The 12,593-nt window shown below is 49.7% G+C and overlaps 1 protein-coding gene across 1 annotated transcript in view; it reads left to right on the top strand.

The window, feature by feature from the left end:
* LOC145357601 (complement C2-like) overlaps positions 1-12,593 on the top strand; it is a 69,696-nt gene that overhangs the window by 49,711 nt on the left and 7,392 nt on the right. Inside the window, exons 14-17 of the mRNA XM_080211081.1 lie at positions 2,367-2,511; positions 6,139-6,224; positions 8,746-8,876; positions 10,715-10,796. Coding sequence (XP_080067207.1) covers positions 2,367-2,511; positions 6,139-6,224; positions 8,746-8,876; positions 10,715-10,796 — 444 coding nt within the window. The remainder of the gene's footprint in view (positions 1-2,366; positions 2,512-6,138; positions 6,225-8,745; positions 8,877-10,714; positions 10,797-12,593) is intronic.

The following is a 12,593-nucleotide window of genomic DNA, read 5'->3' as shown; positions in this document are numbered from 1 at the left end:
AGGCATCATCAGCCAAGTCCGTACCCATGTCCCCCACGAGACATCCCTGTACTCTGGGCTCCTGCTTAAAGACCTCTGGGATTTGCAAACTCCTCAATATGAAGCTGTCATGCACGCTGCTGGGGTATCTGACCCAGACTAGCGTGATGTGCAGCTGATGGTCACACACCAGCTGCACATTTACTAACTGCAAGCCCTTTCTTTCCATGAATCTCCCTGGATTTTTCTCCAGAGCCTTGAGGGCGATGTGGGTGCAGTCTGTAGCTCCCTGCCCATTTGGAAGCCCTGCGATGGCTGTGAACCCTGCAGTCTGGGCTTTCCTGCTGGGCCTGCTCCAGGTCAAATTTAATCTCTGGCCAGTCCGGGGATACAGGTGACCCCCTTGACATACTTGTGGAGGGATGGTTGAGAAATGCCGCAAAGATCTCCACTGGCAGCCTGGAAGGATCCGGTGACGTAAAAGTTTAAAGAGGCCGTCACTTTCACAGCCACTGGGAGTGGGTTCCCCCTCCGCCCCCACCCCCACATGCCACTACATGTCGGGTGATGTAGTCTGTCATTTTGGAACTGGAGCCCTTGGCAGCACGCAATGTCTGACAGTCATTCAAAGAACATTCACGTGTGGAACTTCCAGGGTCTTTCTTCTTCTCCTAAACCACCCCCCACCCTCCCCCCCTCCCTCTCTGGACGATTGGTGGCCACCTTCTGCCACCAGCAGCCACCCCCTGCCTCTGGTGGCCGTCTCCCTCCATTCCTGTGAGTGATAAAGCCTGGGCCTTCTCTGCCTGCAGTTCATCCTCCAGCAGCTCCTCCTCCTCCTCATCTGCTCCAGCAGCAACCAAAAGAACTGCAAGATCAATGGGTTGCATCGCAAAAGCCATCTCATCAATCTGGAGAGGGGGGGGAGGGAGGGAGGGAGGGTGTTGGGGGAAAGGGGAGAGAAAGATGGAGAAGTTAAAGAACTTTGCTGACCTCACCCCCTCAGACAAGCCATGTACACCCCCCACTATCCCCACTCCCCAATTCACACCCACCCAGAACCCATGCAGTAGTGGCCCAAGACGGCGCTCTTTTAGAGGCTCTGAGGCTGCAACACTGAATCTGCTTCTGAGAGTTTCCAGCCCATCCATCACCACCGACATTGTTTGCTGCTGCTAGCACTAGGACCCAGCATCAGCAGTAAGGCCCCAAAGTCAGCGCTCAGACCTGGGTCAGCGCTGAGAGCCCGAGGTCTGACCCCGGGGACAACATCCACCCCCCACCCCCCCCCCCCCCCACCAACACCACCCCCACTCCTACCCCACCCAAAATGCAACATGGCTGCCATGAAGCAACCCATCCCCAGCAGCCCGGAGCTGTTTGAAACCAGAGGCCTACCTCCTCGCTCGCCCTCACTGCAGCAGTGCCTGAAGCAGCCTCTTACACCATGGGTGTTCACTCATTGGTTACTGTTCCTGTGAACCAGGTGGTTAAGGCAGCTGAGCTGGGTCGATTGCGAATGAAGCTCATTAACTACATTCAGACAGTTGCAACAAAAATGCAAACTGACATTTCACCCATTCTGGGCAGGGTCCTGATCGCACCTTTTCTTTGGTAAGATGGGAACGGGCACGGAAACGGGTGCCATTCCTACTGGTCGGCTCACACCCGATTTTACAACATTTTCTCGCCGATAAACAGGCACAATCAGGTTGTAAAATCGCGGCCTTTATGCTAGGGCAGCATTGTGGCACAGTGGTTAGCTCTGCTGCCTCACAGCGCCAGGGACCCGGGTTCAATTCCCAGCTTCGGTCACTGCCTGTGCAGAGTCTGCATGTTCTCCCCGTGTCTGTGTGGGTTTCCTCCGGGTGCTCTGGTTGCCTCCCACAGTCTAAAAGACGTGCTGGTTAGGTGCATTGGCCATGTTAAAATGTCCCTCAATGTACCCGAACAGGGGCAGGAGCGTGGCGATTAGGGGATTTTCACAGTAACTTCATTGCAGTGTTAATGTAAGCCGACTTATGACACTAATAAATAAACTGTAGTTGCAGGATTTCCAGCAGCCCTGCCACGCAGCCCCTGCGCTCTATCCCTATGTCAAGGAGAAGAGGCCTGGGTAATAGTGAGCCAATGGAAATGAAGGGTGCTGCAGATTAGATGGACCCCATCGGATATGTTGAATAGAGCTGGAGGTGAACACTGGAACCATGACGTCCCCACAATGAATTGGGATTTTACTGATTGTCACACCTTTAATCAAAGTACAGCACATGGACTGTCAGTTTATCACAGGAATAGGAATAAGAACATCTTTCCCCGTATGCAAGGGGATCAATTCTGACATTTGTCTGTGAGATGGAAACTAATCTCCAAAAATTTCCTTCCAGGTGCAACCAAAAGAAAGGAAAGTTTGCAGAGTTTCGGTGTGGAACAAGTGATTATCCATGAAAACTTCCGCATTCCCTCAGAGATGAACAATGACATTGCCCTCTTGAAGACTAATGAGTCCATCGTATTCAGTTCTCAAGTGAGGTACACCCACTCACTCAGTATTAGAATATCCCTTTGCTCAAACGTTTGTTCATGAGGAGAGTAGAGTAGACCACAAAGGAGTAGTGAGTTATTACAAAGATAAACGCCTTGGTGATGGGATACTTGTGAGATGCTTATCATAAAGGTTCCAGAATGGGTGGAGGCCATTCAGCCCTTTCTGAAAATTCTTGTTCCAATAGTCCCAAGCCACTGACATGTTCTCTGAATGGCTTTGTTATTTGGGGTATTTGTTTGATGGGTGCAAGTGGCACACTGTTGTATCAGGAGAGGGGTGACTTTTCTGGGGAATGAAGCATCAAGAGGGGTGTAAAATTCCACTGGATTTTTGGCCATGGGGAGTTACGCCCATACCCGATCAGATTGGGTTGAGTGAGTCACACCTCATCTGCAAAATTTCCAGATAAGAATCTGGGCCTCCACTTCCAACTTGCCAGTAAATCTCTCACAGCCGGAGCCGCCAGTCACGTAGTTTACAACAGTGGAAGTTGTTGTAAAATGAACACCAGGGCGCACAGAACAATCCAGAAAAATAGTTGGAGGCACAGTGGTTAGCACTGCTGCCTCACAGCGCCAGGGATCCAGGTTCAGTTCTCGGCTTGGGTTGTTGTGTGGAGCTCACACATTCTCCCCGTGTCTGCGTGGGTTTCCTCTGGGTGCTCTGGTTTCCTCCCACACTCCAAAGATGTGCAGTTCGATGGATTGGCCATGCTAAATTGCCTCTTAGTGTCAGGGAGACTAGCTAGGGTAAATTCGTGGAGTTACACGGATAGGGCCTGGGTGGGATTGTGGTTGGTACAGACTTGATGGACTGAATTGCCTCCTTCTGCACTGTAGGGATTCTATGATATGGCATTGGGGGCATTAGTATTTCAGGTATGCAGGAGGAGAGACTTCTTAGTTTTCCAAATTGAGGGGGAAGGGTGCAAAAGACCCTTAAGGATCAGTCATACAAGAGTGATAACCATGGAAGTTGGTTCCCTAAGTCTGGGCCAAGCATCTTGTAGGAGCTCCACATAGTGATACCATAATGACTCCATGCAGTTGGTAAAGGCCAGTGAGTAACTCACCTCCTGACTCCACCATCTACAAGGCACAAGTCAGGAGTGTGGAATACTCTCCACTTGCCTGGATGAGTGCAGCTCCAACTACACACAAGAAGCTCAACACCATTCAGGACAAAGCAGACCATGTGATTGGCACCCCATCCACATCCTTAAACATTCACTCCCTCCATTGCTGGCTAACACTGCCAACAGTGTGTACCGTCTACAATACAGTGCGGGAACTCATCAAGATTCCTTCGATAGCACCTTCCAAACCCACAACACTGCCATCTAGAAGGTCAAAGGCAACAGACACCTGGGAACATCATCACCTACAGGTTCCCCTCCAAGTCATTCACCATCCTGACTTGGAAACGTATCTTCGTTGCTTTGTTCAGCTCATTCACCACTACCTTTTCAAGGGCAAATAGAATTGGGCAGTAAATGCTGGCCAGCTAGCAACATCCCAATCCCATAAATGAATAATAAAATAAAATTTCCTGCTCACCGGTCCAATAACCTATTACATTGGCCAATGTACCGTACCCTGACCACTCACCGGATCAGAACCTGACCCTCCCTGATAGCCCACCTCACCATCACAGGCCTTCTAATGTCACCAACCTTACACCCACCGCTCACTGCCTCCAGCTATTCAGCTCTGGTAGGCACATCACATCACAGTCACTGACAGGCTGACCTCTCTCTCAGAGGAGACAATGAGAGGGAACGAGGATACTGAACCCAATGAAGATGACTGCTCCCAGCATCATGCTGGACTGAGGATAAACCACTCGGGCCTTTAACTCCCAGCTCACCCTTGCTCTGCTATCTGACATTGTGAATGAGCTGCTGAGGGGGTGACCATGGCCCTCCTGATCCTCCATCCCCTTTTCTCAACCTTCCTGATTTCCTGCCTTCTGATGCCCATGAACTGGTACCTGCCCAATTGAGTGAGGAGGGAAAACAGCATGGCACTGGTGGAGGGGTTCCATGACTCGATCAGAGTCTGGCAGCCCCCCCTCCCCACTCAGATACCGCACAGAGTGTAGAGTTGGGATCAAAGCGTGTCAAGTTATCTGGGCATGAGTGCGCTGAAGTCAGTGCAGGGGTGTAGTAGGGATGTTGTATGCTGGCTCTCTGCAGGGTGAGTCACAGAACAAGCTCTACTGTGGAAGGCTGAGTTGAGGTTCTCACTCGGGCTGGGTTCAGGGCAGCACCGATGGCACAGGGAGCTAACAGCTGGAGTTTGCTTCTCTAAAGCTTTTCCAACATGGGGACTATTTCCTTATCCCAACCCTTTACAGGTCAGAGGGATTCTTCCCAGGAGAGGGTCAGCGCTATATTCACCATCCAACTATGGAGAGTGGGTGAGATCTTGAGACAGGATAACTTTTCTTTAATTTAATTTTTAAACTCTATCCTTCCAGTTATGAAGCCAATGCTCAGATTGGAAAGGGCAAACCCGAATCCATTCCCTGTTGCTCCAAAAACCAAATTCAAATTCCAGTTGAATCCGATTCAAGATCCCCACAAGAGAGACAAATATCTTGGGCTTGATCTGACGGTTGATCTTAGCCAAAAGGCCCACTGCAACCTCCCTGACTGAGAGCAGGGGGAGTGTTACTGAGGACCGGTGCCTTTCTGTTGGAGAAGCAGGGCAGCCCTGCAACGACCTTCATGGTCAGAGTGGATACAAGATTCACTGCAAATGGTCACCGGAGACTTCCATCTCCAAATTAGCTTGACTCGATAAGATAGAGTGATATGGATAGAAAGCAAGGCTGCCGTCTGCTGCTGGTGAACTCTCCTTGGTGGGGGTGGGGAGCAATGGCCTAGTGGTTTTATCACTAGATTATTCGTCCAGAAACTCAGCTAATGTTCTGGGGACCCAGGTTCAAATCCCGGCATGGCAGATTTGATTTCAGTAAAATATATTTATATCTGGTTCACTAATATCCTTTAGGAAGGAAATCTGCCATCCTTCCCTGGTCTGGCCTACATGTGATCATGATGTGGAGATGCTGGGATTGAACAAGGGTAAACACAGTAAGAAGTCTCACCACACCAGGTTAAAGTCCAACAGGTTTATCTGGTAGCACGAGCCACTAGCTTTCGGAGCGCTGCTCCACTCACCTGATGAAGGAGCATCACTCTGAAAGCTAGTGGATTTTAAGTCTCCAGTGTTGTGAGACTTCTTACTACATGTAACTCCAGAGCCACAGCAACGTGGTTGACGCTCAACTGCCCCCAGGAACCCAAGGCTGGGCAATAAATGCTGGCCAGCCAGGAACACCCATGTCCTGTGAAGGAATATAAATAAACGTATTAAATTCATTTAATAAAATGAACATGCATCAAATTATTGCAAGTGGGAGTGAAAAAGCAGTACAATGTTTCTGGTTTCCATCAATTCTGGTTGAGTGTGCTGAGTTTGTGTTTGCAGTGCTGAGGGTGGGTTAGGATCAGTGTGTGGTTTGCAGGGTCTTTCTCTCCACTCAGTAGTCAGTGGACATCAGGAGTTGAGGAGCCAGCTAACTAATCCCTGGTTTATATCTTACAGGCCTGTGTGTCTGCCTTGCACAAGGAAAAGTGCGGAGCTCCTTTCCTCAGCACGGGGTAGCTGGGATGAAGCGTGTCGGTACGAAGGTAATGTAACCACGGCAAGTTTCTTTCTCAACAATAACGGCCACCAGAAACAGTCAGATCAGCTGTAATATCACGATTGGTGTATATCTTGTCGTGCATTTTCTCCATTCTCTCAGGTTCCACTTCACTTGTCTCTCCCTCATTAGAGTCCATAATGATCAGTGGTGGCACGGTGGTTAGCACTGCTGCCTCACAGTGCTAGGGATCCGGGTTCAATTCTGGCCTTGAGTCTGTGAGGAATTTGTATATTCTCCCCGTGTCTGCATGGGTTTCCTCCAGGTGCTCCAGTTTCCTTCCACAGTCCAAAGATGTGAATTGGCCATGCTAACTTGCCCCTCAGTGTCCCAAGGTTAGAGGGGATTAGCGGGGATACATAGGTGGGGTTACAGGGATAGGTCTGGGTGGGATGCTTTGTCAAAGAGTGAGTGTAGATGCGATGGGCTGATTGGCCTCCTTCCGCACTGTAGGGATTCTATGATTCTATAATCAGTTGTTTAGCTTTGCTGGTCAGTGTTGAGTCCAATGTGGTGATTTAGTGTGACCAGATAACAAGCCCATGTAGACTAGTTTAGTCTCATGCGAAGGAAAAGGAAAGCAATTTACATTGATTTATTTCCAATCTCTCACATATGTTTCTGTCATCTTTGGGAAATTGACATTCTTGAGTTAAACAAGGCCAATTTTAAGCTGGCCTTGCTTGTAGATTTAGATACAACACCTGAACAAACAGAACGATGTTTACGGAGAATAGATTTCTACACACTAAGACACACAGCCCTCTCCCTGTCCATTGTCTAGGTTCATAGAATCATAAAATCCTACAGTGCAAAAGGAAGCTATTTGGCCCATCAAGTCTGCACCGACCACAATCCCACCCAGCCTCTATTCCTATAATCCCATGCATTTACCCTAGCTAGTCCCCATGACACTAAGGGGCAATTTAGTATGGACAACCCACCTATCCTGTACATCTTTAGACTGTGGGACGAAACCGGGGCACCCGGAAGAAACCCACGCAGACACAGGGAACATGCAGAATTGAACCTGGGTCCCTGGCGCTGTGAGGCAGCAGTGCTAACCACTGCGCCACCCTCCTTTTCTCTCAAACCTTTCTCAGTCGAGCAAATCTCGGAAACCTTGGATTTTCCCAAAGTCAGCAAGATGCTGTGGACCTTTAAAACTGGTGGTCCCATCCCTGACAGCTCCAATTTCCGTCAAGGGGGAGTAAGGGGCTGAGATGGTGCAGGTCATGAACCCGCACTCTGCATGCCTGATCTGTTCAGCCCCATCATGGGGTAGGCCTCTCCCAGCCCGCCATCATTTTCCTGGAGTTAAGATTCACTGTCCCTCAGAGGTGTCAGCAACCATTGTTTGGTTCAAAAGGATTTACCCATGTCCCTATTGCCAAGCTATGGCCCTCCACTCATGCTCCATGCCCTTCATATCCCCCATGCCAACCTTCATCGACCCCATGATCTCCTCCACATCCTCCATACCCACCAATGTACTTCCACGCTTATTCACACAGTATACACTCTATAGTAACAATGTCACATGTGAAAAAGCTTTTAAAATGTTATTCATTCCTAACTTTCAGAAAAAAACTGTTTTTACTACAGCTCAATGATAATGTCAACCAACCAGATCTCTAAAGTATCAACAGCAGAGAATCTTGACACCTCTTCATCTTTTATTCTTTCATGAGATGTGAGTGTTGTTGGCTAGACCAGCAATTATTGTCCATCGCTAATTTCCCTCAGGAATGTGGTGGTTAGCTGTCTTCTTGAACCCCTGTAGTTCACGTGGGGTAGGTAATCCGCAGTGCTGTTAGGAAGGGCGTGCCGGGATTCTGACCCAATGATGGTGAAGGAATAGTGAGGTAGCTCAGGATGGTGTGCAATTTAGTGAAGAGGTGGTGGTGTCCCAGATTGGATGTTTCTTTCTTATTCAGCTTTTCTCAATGTTACAAGGGCTTGCCCCAATGTTGGTTGGTCACCCTTCATATCATTTCTGTTTTTGTGCTGGGTTTAGTGTTGTGGCCAAATGCCCTGCCTGCTGTTAATCCTCCCCATTTATCTGGCCTGGGGACCAGCACTGATTGGCTTGCCAATGGTTGGATATCAAACATTCAGACTGGCAGAATAGGCACGTGTGGGAATCCTTTTGGACCAGTGCAAACTAACTGGCTCTATTCAGAAGATTTCAGTGTCATTACCTGGTTTAATGTCCTAACTATTTTAGGGGTTGTGGGTTTGAACTAAAAAATAGAAGGTGTGGTTTACACACATCGATTCAAACACAGGTTTTATTAAGGAGCTGCTCTCTGTACTGCATCAGAATACAAAACTGAAAGTAAAACAGCAGCCTGAGCATACACCCTAATGATATCACTATCAGGTGATCAGCTCTTAAAGCAACCTGCAATCCTTTTAAATATGTAACAGCGTTATTCACATTAAAATAGTGATGCTGGATTAGCTGTATAATCGGATCTGAACATCTTGTTACATTTTTCTTGCAGATGGTTTATTGACAGGTCACGGTGGAAGAACACAAAAAAAAATATCAGGTTATGTGACTGGGTGGGGATACTATAGAGCAAAAGGAAAATTACCATCTCACGATCTCAAACATGCACAAGTGTACATTCAGGTACAAAGTTTATCTGCTTTCCATTTTGTATTACTTTCCCACATTGCTCCTGTTTTTCAGATAGTTGACTAGAGTGCATTGTCATAATAAATAGACATATGATATCAGTGACCACCAGTGATCAGCTGTACACTGGGAACAGATACAGTGATCAGCTGTACACTGGGAACAGATACAGTGACCACCAGTGACTAGCAATACAGGAGTTGAGACATCTTGTTGAAGTTGTACAAGACACTGGTAAGGCCACACTTGGAATGCTGTGTGCAGTTCTGGTCACCCTATTATAAACTAGCAAGAGTGCAGAAAAGATTTACTAAGATGCTACCAGGACTTGATGAATTCAGTTATAAGGAGAGGCTGAATAAGCTGGGACTTTTTTCTCTGGAATGTAAGAGGCTAAGGGATGACTTTATAGAGGTCTACAAAATAATGAAGGGCACAGACAAGGTAGATAGTCAATATCTTTTCCCAAAGGTAGGAGAGTCTAAAACTAGAGGGCATAGGTTTAAGGTGAGAGGGGAGAGATACAAAAGTGTCCAGAGGGGTAATTTTTTCACACAGAGGATGGTGAGTGGAACAAGCTGCCAGAGGTAGTAGTAGAGGCGGGTACAATTTTATCTTTTAAAAGACATTTAGATAGCTACATGGGTACGATGGGTATAGAGGGATATGGGCCAAATGTGGGCAATTGGGATTAGCTTAGGGGTTTTAAAAAACAAGGATGGCATGGACAAGTTGGGCCGAAGGGCCTGTTTCCATGCTGTAAACCTCTACGACTCTAAAAGCAGTGAAATGGGGAAATAAGAGTACTGGCCCTTTTGGGAAGGGATGGAATCTGACAAACTGACTTGATCTGCTCAACCTGACTTCTTGGGTCTCGCTACAAAGGAATGATTTGAATAGACTCAGCAACTGTCTCTGGAGAGAGCCCAAAGAAAGAAACACAAGTGAAATGTTATTATGTTTGGTCCAGTAAGAAGTCACACTTTCCAACACCAACACTCACCTGATGTGATCATGAGCAGTGCTCGTGATTCCAAATAAACCTGTTGGACTTTAATCTGATGTTGTGAGACTTCTTACTGTGTCTATCCCAGTCCAATGCTGGCATCTCCACATCATGTGTGACAACTGTGTTGTCACCCTCCATGCTAATGGCTGCCTCCTTATGTTAGCAATAATCCAGCAAGCAGAGAGAAATCTGTCTGTCTGTCTGTGGTGATGCCATTGTCAAAAAAAAAACAATTCTCATCTTTACACAAAATCTCACATTTGCTTCATAACCCAGACAGTGAGTTTCCTGTCAAGTTTCCCTGGTTTATCGCAGGCAGCACGGTGGCACAGTGGTTAGCACTGCTGCCTCACAGCGCCAGGGACCTGGGTTCAATTCCTGCCTTGTGTGGATTCTGCACATTCTCCCCACATCTGCGTGGGTTTCTTCCTGGTGCTCTGGTTTCCTCCCACACCCCCAAAGATGTGCTATTAGGCTGATTGGAGGTAATAAATTGTCCGTAAATTAGTTTCCCTCAATGTGGAATGCCATAATCTTAGATAAGGGTCATGGGTGGAGGGGGGATTGTTATTTGTACAATGGCGGCGCGGGCTCGTTGGGCCGAAGGGCCTGTTTCCCGGGCTGTTTTTGTTCTTTGTTAAATTGCCCGTCAGCGCCAGGGAGACTAACAGGGTAAACACAAGGGGTTACGGGGATAGAGCTTGGGTGGGAGTGTGATCGTGCAGGCTCGATGGACTGAATGGCTTCCTTTCGTACTGTAGGGATACTCTGATTCTATGAATGTACAATGTACTAGCTCTGCTAACGTTCTGTTCTTTTGCAGGATTATATGACCTGTGCATCACCGCACCCACTAACTGAAAACATGTTCTGTGCTAAAGGCAATAATTCAGACACCTGTAGAGGTAAAGTTTTCTTTAGTCATTCTGCACTCAACTTCCTCCCCATATCCTGAAGGCTCCTAATCTCTCACACAAGTAGCCATTCACAAGGCAGAGTGTTTAACCATGAATTATCATAAGCAACTTCATGTTCATCTACATACCCACACATATACACACCCACATACACACACTCACACTCACTCATGCGCGCACACACTCACATGCACAAACACGCAAACCCGCACACCCCCCCCCACCCCCACCCACACACACGAACACACACACACACACACACACACATACTCTCAAACATCCACACACACACACTCCCAGCGTGAACCCACACTCCCATGTGAACCACACTTCTGACGTGAACCCCCAACTCCTGGTGTGAACCCACACTCCTGGTTCACACTGTTGGGTAAAGCTGTATGTAGAATCATAGAATCCCTACAGTGCAGAAAGAGGCCATTCAGCCCATCGAATCTGCACTGACCACAATCCCACCAGACCCTATCCTCTAACCCCATGTATTTATCCTGCTCATCTCCCTGACACTAAGGGGCAATTTAGCATGGCCAAGCCATCTAACCTGCCATCTTGGGGTGGCATAGTGGCACAGTGATTAGCAGTGCCAGGGACCCAGGATCAATTCAGGCCTTGGGTCACTGTGTGTGGAGTTTACAAATTCTCCCATGTCTGAGTGGGTTTTTTCTGGGTGCTGCGGTTTCTTCCCACAGTCCAAAGACGTGCGGGTTAGGTGGGCTGGCCATGATAAAATTAATCAGGGAGATTAGCGTGGTAAATATGAAAGATTATGGAAGTGGTGGGATTGTGATCGGTATAGACTCGACAGGCTGAATGGCCTCCTTGTGCACTGTCGGGATTCCATGATCTTTGGAGTGTGGGAGGAAACCGGGGCACCCGGATGAAACCCACGCAGACAGTGACCCACAGTGAGGCAGCAGTGCTAACCACACATTGGCTAACCAAGTCAGCCAATAATACTGATTAAATCAGTAATCAGTGACATTTGGGGAAGTGGGGTGGTGGGGAAGGGGGGTGGTGGGGTGGGGAAGGGGGGTGGTGGGGAAGGGGGGGTTGGGGGGTGGGGAAGTGGGGTGGTGGGGAAGGGGGGGTTGGGGGGTGGGGAAGTGGGGTGGTGGGGAAGGGGGGGTTGGGGGGTGGGGAAGTGGGGTGGTGGGGAAGGGGGGGTTGGGGGGTGGGGAAGTGGGGGGGTGGGGAAGTGGGGGGTGGGGAAGTGGGGGGTGGGGAAGTGGGGGGTGGGGGGGTGGGGGGTGGGGAAGTGGGGAAGTGGGGGGTGGGGAAGTGGGGAAGTGGGGGGTGGGGAGGTGGGGGGGTGGGGAAGTGGGGGGTGGGGGGGTGGGGTGGTGGCGGTGGGGGTTGGGGGGTGGCGAAGTGGGGGTTGGGGGGTGGCGAAGTGGGGGTTGGGGAGTGGGGGTTGGGGAGTGGGGGTTGGGGGGTGGGGTGGTGGGTGGGGAAGTGGGGGGTGGGGGGTGGGGAAGTGGGTGGGGTGGTGGGGGTTGGGGAAGTGGGGTGGGAGGGGAGAGGGGTGGGAGAGGGGTGGGAGGGAGAGGGAGGGAGGGGGAGGGGGAGGGGGGAGGGAGAGGGGAGGGGAGGGGAGGGAGGGAGGGGGAGGGGAGGGAGGGGAGGGGGAGAGGGGGTGGGAGGGGAGGGGGGGGAGGGGGAGAGGGGGGGAGAGGGGTGGGGGGGAGGGGGGGGAGGGGGAGGGGGGGAGAGGGGTGGGGGGGGGGAGGGGAGGGGGTGGGGGAGGAGAGGGGGTGGGGGGGAGACGAG

The sequence above is a fragment of the Carcharhinus amblyrhynchos genome, chromosome 23, assembly GCF_965287045.1.
Source record: "Carcharhinus amblyrhynchos chromosome 23, sCarAmb.v2.hapA, whole genome shotgun sequence".
Classification (NCBI taxonomy): Eukaryota; Metazoa; Chordata; class Chondrichthyes; order Carcharhiniformes; family Carcharhinidae; genus Carcharhinus; species Carcharhinus amblyrhynchos.
The sequence above is the reverse complement of the archived record's forward strand: the minus strand, read 5'-3'. Positions and strand labels throughout refer to the sequence as shown.